Raw genomic sequence first — 12,571 nt, 5'->3', positions numbered from 1 at the left:
CGAGCTAGTGGTTCTGGCTGCATGCACAGGCATTTATCACACTCTTGATGGTCCATTTCTAGTCTAGTTATTCTGATTTTTTTAAAAAAGGCATTGAAATTTGTCTTGGGTCTTTAAAATGTGGTTCTCTAGCAGAATCAGTACCATTTATGGGGAGATTGAGGACTCAATGAAAAGAAATTCCTTTTGCTCCTTTTCCAAAAAGTAGCAGGAGAGGAATTGTGTGTGTGTGTGTGTGTGTGTGTGTGTGTGTGTGTGCGCGCGCGCGCATGTGTGCTTGAGTGTGTGTGTGTGTGTATTGGGGCTTGGGATCAGAGTCTAACTTGCTTTCGATTGGCTTTTCCATTCAAGGCTGGTGCTCTACCACAAAAACCACACCTCAGTTTCTGGCTTTTTGCCACTTAATTTGAGATAAAAAGTCTCTCATGGACTTTTCTGGGCTGGCTGACTTTGAATGGAGACCCTCCGATCTCAGCCTGCCGACTAGGATTACAGGCGTGAGCCACCAGCCCAAGAAATGTGTGTGTGTGTGTGTGTGTGTGTGTGTGTGTGAGAGAGAGAGAGAGAGAGAGAGAGAGAGAGAGAGAGAGAGAGAGAGAGAGAGAGAGAGAGAGAGAGAGAGAGAGAGATGTGATACTCCATTTGAGAACCACTTCACTGCCCAGGAGAATTTCTTCCTGTGCTCAAGCACGTGGCTCAGTACCCTCATCTAATGCTTTCTGTAAAGCCAGAGGTGCTGTTTTTATTTTTTACCACAAATGACCAATGCCACATAATTTGCCACACCAGCACACCAAAACTGGTTCTCTGTATCTAACATATTTTGTGCAGGTCACTTGGAATGTCAAATGGAGATCTTATAGAAAATATAGAGGGGGGGGGAGGGGGGAGCCCTATGGTTTCTTGAAGTTGATAGTACCATGGTTCACTTTTTTTTCCCCAGGTGAATTCATGTGTCCATTGGCATATCCATTGTTTCAAACTAATAAGGTTTAAAGCTCATTTGTTTGAGTGAGCCTGTCAGCATGGCTCCAGATTTTTCAAATAGTTCTTTAAAAAGAAGGCAATTTTTGGTAAGTACTCAGTATTAAGCCCAGGCTTTCTGTTGGGAAGCATTCTGCTACCTGAGTTTTGACCCTAGCCATAAGAAAAAACAAAACAAAACGTTAAACAGTTTACATTTGTAACAAGAAAACTCCTTTATCACAAGAAGCAAGGTGCCTGAGAAGAAAATATGGGTTGAGTTATTTATCTCAGATTTTTCCATGGGTAGACAGCCTATTCTAATTGCTGAAACCAATGTTTTGCTTTAATGTTTCCTCACTTTCACTTCCTGTCCATTTTGCATTTAAAACTCTGTATCTACCTAATTGCAGTTGGATGAAAATAGAATTATTTGCATTTTCCCTTTGAAAATCACTGTAAATTGCTCCTGATTTTAGCATTCTTTCTGCCACAGTCCACAGTGGAATTTTTACACTTTTTATCTTAGATCATATAGTAGTTCCTTCAGGTCTCCCAGTTTCTGGTCTTTCTACTCCAAATGTATCTGACAAGCAAGCGCTGAACCATTCATGGCAAAATGCCCTCCCAACACTTCCTCAAAACCCTCTCTACTATTTCCTGTTGGCAACTTCATAAAGTCTAAAACCTAGCACAGTATTTGAAGTCATGCAAAGTATACTTCAACTCTATTTTTCCTCAGGAAACTTCCTTCATTTGAAATGCCTTTTTGACATTGACAGCTAACTCATTAATTTCAAACCTCAGCTGTTTCCTGAACAGGAGTTTATCATACTTTTTGATTTTCACATAGTTTATTGCTCCTCTGCCACTTTTTTGCACATCGAGAGGTTCTTTCTTTTCTTTATTTCCTTCCTTCCTTCCTTTCTTTCTTTCTTTCCTTTCTTCTTTCTTTCTTCTCTTCTCATCCCTCCCTCCCTCCCTCCTCCCTCCCTCCCTCCCTCCCTCCTTTCTTTCTTTCTTTCTTTCTTTCTTTCTTTCTTTCTTTCTTTCTTTCTTTCTTTCTTTCTTTCTTTCTTTCTTTCTTTCTTTCTTTCTCTCTCTCTCTTTCTCTCTCTCTCTCTCTCTCTTTCTTTCTTTCTTTTTCCTTCTGTACCAGGGTTTGACTCAAGGCCTTGAATTTGCATGGCTTGCTTTCTTAGCTGGGACTCTATCACATAAGCCATGCCTCCAGCCTGAACTTTTGCTGGTTATTTTTTGGAGCTAGAATCTAATGGACTTTTCTATTTGGGCTGGCTTTGAACTGACACTCTTTGGATTCCTCCTGTGTTGCTAGGATTACAGGCATGAGCCTAGCTGGCCTTCACTTTTATTAATAATGTTTCATAGTCTTGTATCTAGTTTAATTGTATAGCTTTTGGTTGTAACGTTTAGGTTAGTAATGCAAGACTAATTTTCAAATCATCCTGGGGCATAACATAATACATAGTATGATCTATTTCTGGTATTCTTGACTGAACAAAAGTCCATGTGCATGAAATACTTTTATGTAAATATTGATGATTGACTCCAAATTTTGAGAATTGGAAGAGAAGATTATTTAACTTTGAATTGCATGATATAGCTTAGAAAAAAGAGACATAGCTTGGAATTCAAGAAGGAATTTTCCTGGCATAGTTAATCAACTGTTTTCAATCAGGGTAAACTTTAAACAGAGGCTAGTATTAGCCATGCATTGATGAGGGCAGTAGACTCAGTAGATAATGCTTATGGCTTATTTATTTATTGTTCTTGGTGGTACAAGAGATTAAAAACAGAGCCTTAAGATTGAGCTATACTCTCTTTTTTTCCAGATAGGCTCTCTCACTTTTGCCTTGAGACCTAGATTCATTTGGGCTGAGCCTGAGACCAAAATGCTCTTACTTCCTTTTCTGCAGTGGCTGGGACTGTGGGTGTGGGCTACCATACCTAGCTCATTTTTTTTTAAAGGATTAAAACCATATATATTTTATTAGATATTTCCAGAACCTAGCCTCACCACAGCATTTTTTTTGTACCTAGCTCATTTTTGAGATAACGTTCCACTAACTTTTGTCCAAGCTAACCTTGAATCACGATCCTCCTATCTCTGACTCATTTTCTTTAACCCTTTGATTTTTAAAGTCTCCTTGAGAATGATTTTTTTTCTTCACAATTAGTAGTAAAATTTCTCCTCAATATTGGCTATTACTACTTAAACTCCTCAGTGCTATTTTTAAAATGTGTGTGTGTTGGAATTTTTAGACCCTAAGAGGTTAAAAACAGTGGGGACATACGGTGAGGAGGTCTTCCTGGGTCCCTGCTTTCAGGGACTTGGAAGGATTTATGAGTAGGATGAGTCCTTGGTCACTGTCCCCAAACCCCACCGTCTTCAGCCTCAGAAGGAAGCTCAATGCCTTTGCACTTGTACAGAGAACTTGTTTTCCTGTTGAAGCTGAAATCCTAGAAATCATTTTATTGACTTGTGTATTCCTAGTAAAAATGCATATCCAGATATTCAGTAACTAAGTGTGTACTTGAAAAACCTAGGGGTTTGCAGCCACTTTCAGTGAGCTCTCATCTCCAAGGTAGAAAATAGATTAGAGGTCATTGTTGCCAAGTACTACCAAATTCTATATTGTAATGGACTTGGAAAAAGTTAAGAAGACATTGATGGTACACTGCCGTCTTGTTCAGCTCTTTTCCCTGGCCCTCTATTTCTAGACATTGTCCTCTGGAAGTAGACAACAATAATAGTGGCTAACAGGCCTGTGTGAAGACTGTAAGGCATAGTACCAGCAAAGCTCTGAGAATGGTGCCCAGTGCACTGGTCATAAGCACTTAGCGAGTATGAATAAATGCAGTTACTCAAGGTCTCTAATGAGTTCTGCTGAAGACAGGGGAGAAAATCCAACAGCTCACAAATCCAAATGGTTTATCTTTTATTCATACAAATAATACATACACAAGACTGCATATTGTTTGAAGACTGAAATAATTTTCTAGTGTAACAACTCCGTAACAAAATTTAACTAAATGTAACATTTATGAAAATATAAATCTCTGATTAGGTAATTCTTCCCAACAATACAAAGTTTACATAAAAACATTCAATGTGAGCTATCAGTTGCAAACAAGTTAGGAAAAAAAAAATCATTCAAGTCACTTGTTATACTCTATTGGCTTTTACATAGAACATTCACACACTACATTTAATCCATCTAGGCATTTAAATCTCAGAAACATGGCATGGAGGTCCCACTGACAATGACAGGGGTAAGAATGGGTTACCTGAAGAGCTAAAATATATCGGTTCACACCATCTACTCCAGGGATCTCAGATTATGGGTCTGGGCTGGCAGCTACACCAGGAGGAACATATGGAAAAGTCTTTCACTAGGGAGAAGGGTGTTTATATCTGAATCACATCTTTCCATGCTTATATGCTTACTTCTTTCCAGAGCAAAAGACATTTGACTTAGATTGGACTTGGGTTAGATCCCTTTGTTATTTCTTGTAGAGGCAACCATCAAGATGGCACTGTATTGTTTGCTCACATTACTTCCCAGCATCTTTTCCAGGATTCTTTTGCGGTCCACAGAAACAATACATTGGTGAAATTATAGTTACGGGCTGGGGTTCTCGATAAGTTCATGGCAGCGCTGGACAGTCTGTTCCTTGTTCATTATTCTTACTAAAGTTATCGTCACCTTCAAGGGAAAGCACACCAAATCTCCACTGCTGGCCCCTCTGGAAAGTTATGCTATGTAGTAGGTACAGAAGGTTGAAAATCACCTACTCCTCGAAGGTGTAATATTTCCTTTTAAATAGGTAAGGTCATTTTAAAAAAAAGAAAGAAAAGAACTTTACAGATTCTGCTTTAAAATAGGCAAATCAGGCTCAGCAGGGGTCTCAGTCCCAGAGTAAAACAGATGAAGAAGCAAGGTCAGAGGGTTACAAACAGGGCTGATAAAGAGCCACTGGACACCCTTAACATTTGTAGTTTAGCACAAAGACAGGCGTATTTAGTTTGTCCTCAAGTATTTGGTCATCTATCAGCTTTGTACACACACAAAAAGGAGGAGGAATGTGAGTAAGGCAATGTCACCAGTATTCTAGAGATGGCATGTTAAACACGCTTGCTTTTTTTTTTTTTTTTAAAAAAAAAATTAAGATCTACTTCTGTGACTTAAGGAATCATTTAGGCTACCATACGACTGACTGACTAATAGAGATTTTTGTCAGGGCAACAATAGAAATGAGCAGGTGTTTTGATTAAGTATGTAATGCCCTTCCTGTCCTTCTTTACACTCAAGCACAAATATGCATTTCAAAAAAGATATGAAAAATTGTGGCTTGTTATTAAACGGGTTCTTTTGCAACCCAGGAAAGAGTTTAAAAATCAAATATTCCATTATACAGAAACCCTTGCATGCAATTGTTGCAACTGTATTGTAAAGAAGACGGACTCCATGTTCAATAGCCCTATGGTTAGTAGGTAGTTCTGGCCCCAATCAGTTCACAGTCTCCTCTTTTGTGTGGTGTATCTCTTGGGAACTTAGGAATACATATGGGCATTTTGTTACATGATGTTTGCACCTTTAGACTTCTTACCTGTACACTAGGTTTACACAGTTGTCAGGATCAGAAAATGTAAAGAGAGATTAAGGCTGTGTTTTACATATCGCATAATCATGTGGAGTTAAACAGCTCTCTGTCTTCATGATTTCAACTTGTTTTTGTAGTACTAATTCTAATCCAAATGGTCCACCTACAATTCTAGCCTCATTCACTGAACTGGTGAGATGAGTTTACATGTTGCTTTTTAGTATACGGCTTTCTCTCTCTTTTTCTAGATAGAATACTCATTGAAATGCCACTTCTAGAAAATTCTGTCATCCCTTCATTCCTGGATACAGTTTGATGAAAAGATGGCACCTCCGTCCAATCTCATATTTCTGTTCGTTGTGTGAACATGCCAATAAAACACCAGAATTCCAAGATCTTTCCTGTCTTTTAAGAAAGGAGCAGTTGATAATTTGTGATGCTCAGGATGCACTCGGCCTTTTCTTTTGTATGTGGATCGTGGATTTCCACCGAGCAGAACAAATGCTTTGTCAGTTATCAGTGGCATAGCTGTGGCTCCTGGATTCAAGGGCAGAGCACATCCGGTCATAACAGGAGTTGTGTTTCTTGGAGGGTGTGGCTTCACTGGACTCCGATGAGTCACTCACTGTAATGGGGCTGTCTCTTGCAAACACCTCTGTGGATTCTCTCCATAAGCAATCTACAGACATTTTAAAGCAGTAGCTGTTAGTCTTTGGCCTGGATGTCTGTGTGGCATTGTTGAAGATCTGTCTGCTATTTGAAGTGGCAATTTTAATTTTTAGAGCAGCATCTACTCGGTCCACTACCGTATAGATCCCTATACTGCCATCATCGAAGCCCACAATGATGTTCAGGTGCCTCTGAGAAAGCGCAAGGAAAGTTGGTGTTTTATAGAGGGAACAAGCACCGATATTTTTGCCATCAGCCAGTCTCATTACAATTAAACTGGATATTGCATCGTTTTCCTCCTCCTCCTCCTCCCCATTCCGGAAACAAATGTATACTAGGTAACGCCCATCTCGAGATAACCTCTGTCTCCAGATGATCCCAGAGGCATGAACCACCCGTAATTTACCACTGTGTAAATCTAACACATTGATATTTTCATCTCCCCGAGACAGAATGCCTAGCTTGCCATTGGGAGAAATTTCAAAATCCTCCAGAGTTTTCAGGAAGTTGTTGGGAAGCTGCACGCGTCGACAGATGACTTCTTCTGTCAGACTCCAGATGTTCACGGTCTCTGCTGATGTGATAAACACAACGATGTCAGGACAATCAGGAATCAATTTGAAGTTCACAATGGTGGTCCCATCTTCACAGCAAAATTTCTTAGTGATACTTCCTGTCCAAAGACTGACAGCCAGCACTTTGCTCTTGGTCATTCCGACCACAAAGGTATTTGCAGAGGTGATAAAGGCATTTTGCAGAGTGGTGAGTATGTTGCACACCCTGTGGCCCGTGGCCAGTCTCCAAACCCTGGAGGCATTTTCCTCACAGAGTGAGACCACAAATTGGTCGTTGTGTGTAATCAGCAGCTGAGATATCCTCTGGCCATTAATTCGGAAGAGATTTTCTCCACTGCTGGTGTGCCACACATACTGGCTGCTTTTATCATCTGAAGTTACCATTAGATCTCCAGTGGATGTTAACACACAGTGTTCAACTATTCCATCATGCTTAAAGACGGCTTCAATGAACCCGCTGCTGAAGTTCCATTTGTGAACACAGTCTGAGCCGTCTAGGGAGTAAATGATTTCCCCACGAGCAGGCAACACCAGACTTTGGATGGGTTTTCCAGTCTTATCTATGTTGGACATAGCTGTGATGATATCAACATCCCAGATGGAAAGAACACCACTGGTAGACAAAGACAATAGCATGTTGTGGTGACTAGATTTCACCAACTTGACGATGGTACCTGAGATTTCCTGTAAGCTGGCCATGCATTGTCCTGTGTCCCGCCTCCAAAAAAACACCGCTGAGGTATTCTCCATGGTTGCGATGATGCAGTCTCCATTTTTGGACAGCACGGCAGATATGAAACGCTCGTTGTGCTTGGCTCTGAACTTTTCAGCCACTTTCCACATGCCGGTGTCTACGAGCTCGATGCTGAGAGCTTTACAGATCAGAATGGCGCTTTGGTCTTCCGAAAGTTCAATGCTGACTACCTCGCTGTCTTCTCTACGGCAGTCAAAGTCATCCGTCAGCTGGGGGTTGGAGATATCCTCAGTATTCCAAACAGAAAGACTTCCTTCGCTATCTACCATGACCATCTCTTGAGCCGTGTCTAGAATGAGAAGAAACTTCACAAACCCACCAGAGAATTCTGATGTCACCGTACATAACTTCTCTCCACTCCCCAAGTGGAATATGGTGGTTGTGTTCAGGGACTGTCCACAGAAAGCATACACCCCATCCAGCGAACACTGGACACAGGTCACTTCATACCAGCAATGGAACTGGTAGAGAGGCCATCCATAGAGCAGATCAATGACAGTGACATCTTTGCTGGCTTCCAGCCATGCAAGGGCATGGTTGACAGACAGGGTAAATCCATTGATATAGGTGGCGCCACTTCCATGCTTGGTCCCTTTGATTTCTACCTCAGACAAGAGACAGGAATTGAGGTTGTCATAAACCAGCAAGGTGTTATTTGTTGTGGCCACCACAAGGTACTTTTCATCACTGGTGAGTTTCATGCCCAGGATGACAGACTGGGATGTAGTGATCTGCCTGAGTAGCTGGCGACTTTCTACATCCCACGTGCTGATGGAGCCGTTTTCTAAGGCTGTGAGCACAGTGCTGGGGTTACAGGTTGGCAAAATCTCTGTGACATGCAGGTGACTGGATGACAAGGGCAGACGCTCAGGGCTGTAGGTTACATCCATGGATGAATGCAATGGCACAATGGAGCAATATTTGGGCCCATCTTTGTCACATTCTAAAAGAAGGTGGCGAAGTTTGGGCAGGGAACTTACAACAGGCAGCAGCCTTTGCTGAAGTTCTGCGGACAGGGAGCCAGGAAACGCAATGACCTTGTTTTTGATGCTTCGGAGGATGCTGGCTAGGAACTTGAGTTCCTTTTCTTGTGAGTAGTTATAGGCCAGCTCAATGTCTGCAAGCACTTTGTCAAACTGGCCGATTTTGACCATGGTATAAAGCCAGCTGAAGTTCATGATGATTCCGTACAGTAGGTCATCGGTTTTTCCACACCTGGTCAAGTGATACAAAAGCTCAGACATTTTCCGGTGGTTGACAAAAAAGATGTCGGGCTCCAGTGGATTGCACTGGAAAACCCAGGGCTGATCAGGGGCCTGCCTGTCAAAGGAAGCCTGTTCCATGAAATGTTTTTCTTCCTCCAGCAGGCTTCTGCTCTCCAAGTCGAGGCAGCCATTCAAATAGGAATCTTCAAGGCAGAAAGCTTTTCTCCTACCCCCAGACCACACCCCCAGAAAATAATCTGCCAGAATGGTATGCATTTCTCTCAAATTGCCCTCATCCTGCAGATAGAGCTTTTGGGCGATGAGGTGCAGGTGTCTGTTGGCCCAGACCAGGAGTGTAACATTCTTTACGTGCCTTTCTATTAAGTATCCGCTGAGACCCTCCTTGAGCCTGGCAATGTACAGGTAAGGTACTCTCAAGGGATTGCTGGGCCTGGCATTCTCATTGAGCTCGTTCATAACATTATTGTCTAGTGCTAGCACATCTTCCAGTTCCATTTCACTTAATCCCATTTTGGCCATCGTGATGTAACCCAGAGCTCTGGACACCAATTTCTGACCACACTTCTTCTCCAAGCACCAGAATAAGTGCTCGATACTATCATGAACCGTGACACAGAGGGAAGATTCGTCAACATCTTTGTGAGATCTCCAATGCCTCACCTCCCTGAAGGTCAGATTCACAAACATGGGCAGCGTACACTTAGAGAATGCGTTGTTGACGTAAATCTGCTGGCCGGAGGTGACCTTTCTTTTGACCCTCAGCAGCTGGTGTTTGAGGACCTGGCTGCACATCTTCCTATCCCGGGGAATCAGCTCGATGTAGTTGTCTTCTTCATGGATAAGGCACCTTAGTTTCTGCAGGATCCCGTGTTTGTTGGGCAGTGTGGAGAGGATGATGCGGACGAAGCGGGGAAGGTGAGCGGGCAGCCACCAGAGCTTTCGGGCATCGTCATTCTCTGAGAGCTGTTCAAGGGCGTCAAATATGATCACCAGTGGTCTCTGCAGTGAAGACTCGTTCAAAAGGTTTATAAATAAGTCCCGGAGGTCATGGATCTTCTTAGGATAGCTTTGAACCAGACATCGGTAGTTGACTGCCAGTTGTTCACAAACACTTAGCAGGAGAGTCCTAAGGTCGGTGCTCATGTCTGTGGTTCCTAGAAATCTCACGACGACAACCGGGTCAGATTCTGGTCCTGTGTCTTCATGAAGCCAGCCGTAAGCCTAAAACATAAACCTGGACTTTAGAATGGGACTATGCATTTACATAGTTGTAGTCAATATCTCCATTCTCTGGGGCTCAAAGTTGAAAATACCTACCATGCATAACATATCCAACAACCCAAAAGTCCATAACCCTGCTGGAAAGGTCAAAAAGCGGCCACAGACCCCATGCACCAGAAGCTACGGTGAGATCACCCTCTGCCCCCAGTAGCAAAATAGTAGTAACAGATGACTGGATCACATTCTTCAAATTACAAGGTATTTCATACACCTGTAAATCTACATAGCTAGTGTGGCAGTTTTTCACCACCAAATCCCCATATCCTGGCACAGTTATCAGTACATATTAGGTGCTTAATGTTTAATGACTGAATTAAGTAATGATTTAAGCATTCCACAGAGTTAAATATTCTTATTCATGAAGAGTCTATAATACCATATATGGCTGACCAAATTTTAAATTAGAGTTCAATAAAAAATTCAATATTAATATTTTATTGAATGTAGTGTATTATTCATAGACACTTTTGTGTGCTATAGGAAAATAATAATTATACTTATTGTTCTCGTCATAAAAACATAATATTGCTAAGAGACGTTAAATGTTGTGCTGTATAAAGACAGTTTGTATCTCACATAGTCATCTGTCATCATGTCTTCTCTCTGAAGGGTGGATGGAATCATAGTATCATTTAGTAAAAGAGGAAACTGAGTTCCAATCTAAATAAATGACTGGTCTGAGTTAAACAATCAGGAGACAAGGTTGGAGAAAAATTGTATCTGACTTTCTCTCCCTCCCTCTTTGCTTTCCTCCCTCCCTCACCCTCTCTCCTTTCCCTTCTTCCCATCTTCCTCTTCCTCTTCTCTCTCTTTCTCTCTCTTCAACAGTGAAATTAAAGAAATAAAATATATAACAGATCTGCTTAGTTTAGTATTTTTCTTTGTGGAAAATCAAAGCTGAAAAGTAATATGGATAAAGTGTAAAGCACTCCAAAGAGTATTTTTTAGGGAGATACAGCTTTTAGTAATCCTAGGAATTTATCAAGGAAAGTTATTCCTTTGAAAAGCAGGGATTATTTTATACATTAAGAAGTAAGTTATGAAACTTTAGTTTTCCTCAAGAGATACATTGGGTTAAGAAATAAATGCAATGATTGGTTTGTGGCTATCAATTTCAGAGTGAGCAACTGAGGAATAGAAACATTTTGTTTTTTAGCCCCAGCCTTGGAAGTTGTCTTTCTAGAAAGGTAATCTTGCTATTCTACCATTGTTGGCTTATCAGAAAGAAGACTTCTTTGTTCCTGATGGTTGGTAACACTTCTATGCATCCTCCTCCTGCCCGCCCATCACACCTGCTGCTGCTGCAGGTGTGATGTGTTTGGACAGCCTTCACAGAAATGTTGAGTAACAAAGGAGACAAACATGAGAGGTCATGTTTGCACGAGGGAGTGCAAGTTATTGTTAATGTTGGCCTAGTCATTCACTGGGAGAAAAGCAAATGGGAAGCAGGAAGAGGCCTAGAAACAAGAGAGGCTAAGAAGCCTGGATTTGGGATTAAATACAGGCCAGTGGGAAAAATAGGCCGGAGATCAGCATCTCAGACAATCATTACTCAAGTGGATAAGTTTTTCCCTGTGCACACTCTGTCCTCCAGAGACTATCTGTACAGACAGTTCAGCCTAGCCCTACCATGCAATCCTTGACTTCTTGTGCTAGAGCACATGGCGGAAAATATATGACATGAATTTTCCACTGGTTCCTGGCTGAGACCAAAATTTGACTTATTACTTTTGACTGTACTTACAAATTACAAATAATTACAAAAATGACTTATTTGGTGACCAGAAGCAAGCAAAAGGCTATATTTTGTTTGAGAAGAGTTTTTGAGATTTAAGTTTTCATCCAAATGGGGTAAGGCCTGGACCCTTGCTTTTATTGTATTTGATGATGGTCTAATTTGTGGGGGGAAGGGCAAAAACAAACCGTTTAAATAGGGATACAGGTGGACCCATCGCAACAATGAGATGTACAAGTCGTTATGTTGAAAAACGAACTTTACAACTTAGGCCTGGCGGGGGCGGGGGGTGGGGGGGAGAGAAGGGGGGAGATGGGAAGGGATGGGAAAGGGAAACAAAGGAGGAGGCAACAATGCTTGAGCATGTGTTTCTAATCCATTTATAAGATTATTTCTTTGTTGTTTTGTATGTCCCTCCCCCCTGCTTTCACTATATTTGATGTCAGTATAACTTGTGGAAGAGATGGGGAAAAACAAGTCGTTTAAGGATACAGGTGGACCTGTTGCAACAATGAGAAGTACAAGTTGTCATGTCCAAAACGAACTTTACAACGTCGGTGGGGGGGGGGGGGAGGAGAAGGATTGGGATTGGGGGGGTAGGGGGGAGGCTGGGAAGGGAGGTGAAGGGTAAACAAAGGAGGAGGCTGCAATGCTTGGTAAGAAATGTACGCATTATCCTGCCCATGTAATTGTAACCCCTCTGTACAGTATGTTCACAAATAAAATAAAATAAAATTTAAAA

At 41.7% G+C, this 12,571-nt stretch overlaps 1 protein-coding gene across 1 annotated transcript in view; it reads right to left on the bottom strand.

The window, feature by feature from the left end:
• Nucleotides 1-6,098: 6,098 nt before the first annotated feature.
• Nwd2 (NACHT and WD repeat domain containing 2) overlaps nt 6,099-12,571 on the bottom strand; it is a 133,465-nt gene continuing 126,992 nt past the window's right edge. Inside the window, exon 7 of the mRNA XM_042678260.1 lies at nt 6,099-10,034. Within this exon, the coding sequence (XP_042534194.1) occupies nt 6,099-10,034 (3,936 nt within the window). The remainder of the gene's footprint in view (nt 10,035-12,571) is intronic.

Source organism: Dipodomys spectabilis, unplaced genomic scaffold (assembly GCF_019054845.1).
Source record: "Dipodomys spectabilis isolate Male_0828 unplaced genomic scaffold, ASM1905484v1 ptg000043l, whole genome shotgun sequence".
Taxonomy (NCBI): domain Eukaryota; kingdom Metazoa; phylum Chordata; class Mammalia; order Rodentia; family Heteromyidae; genus Dipodomys; species Dipodomys spectabilis.
Note: the sequence above shows the minus strand (reverse complement) of the source record. Positions and strands in the feature narration are given on the sequence as shown.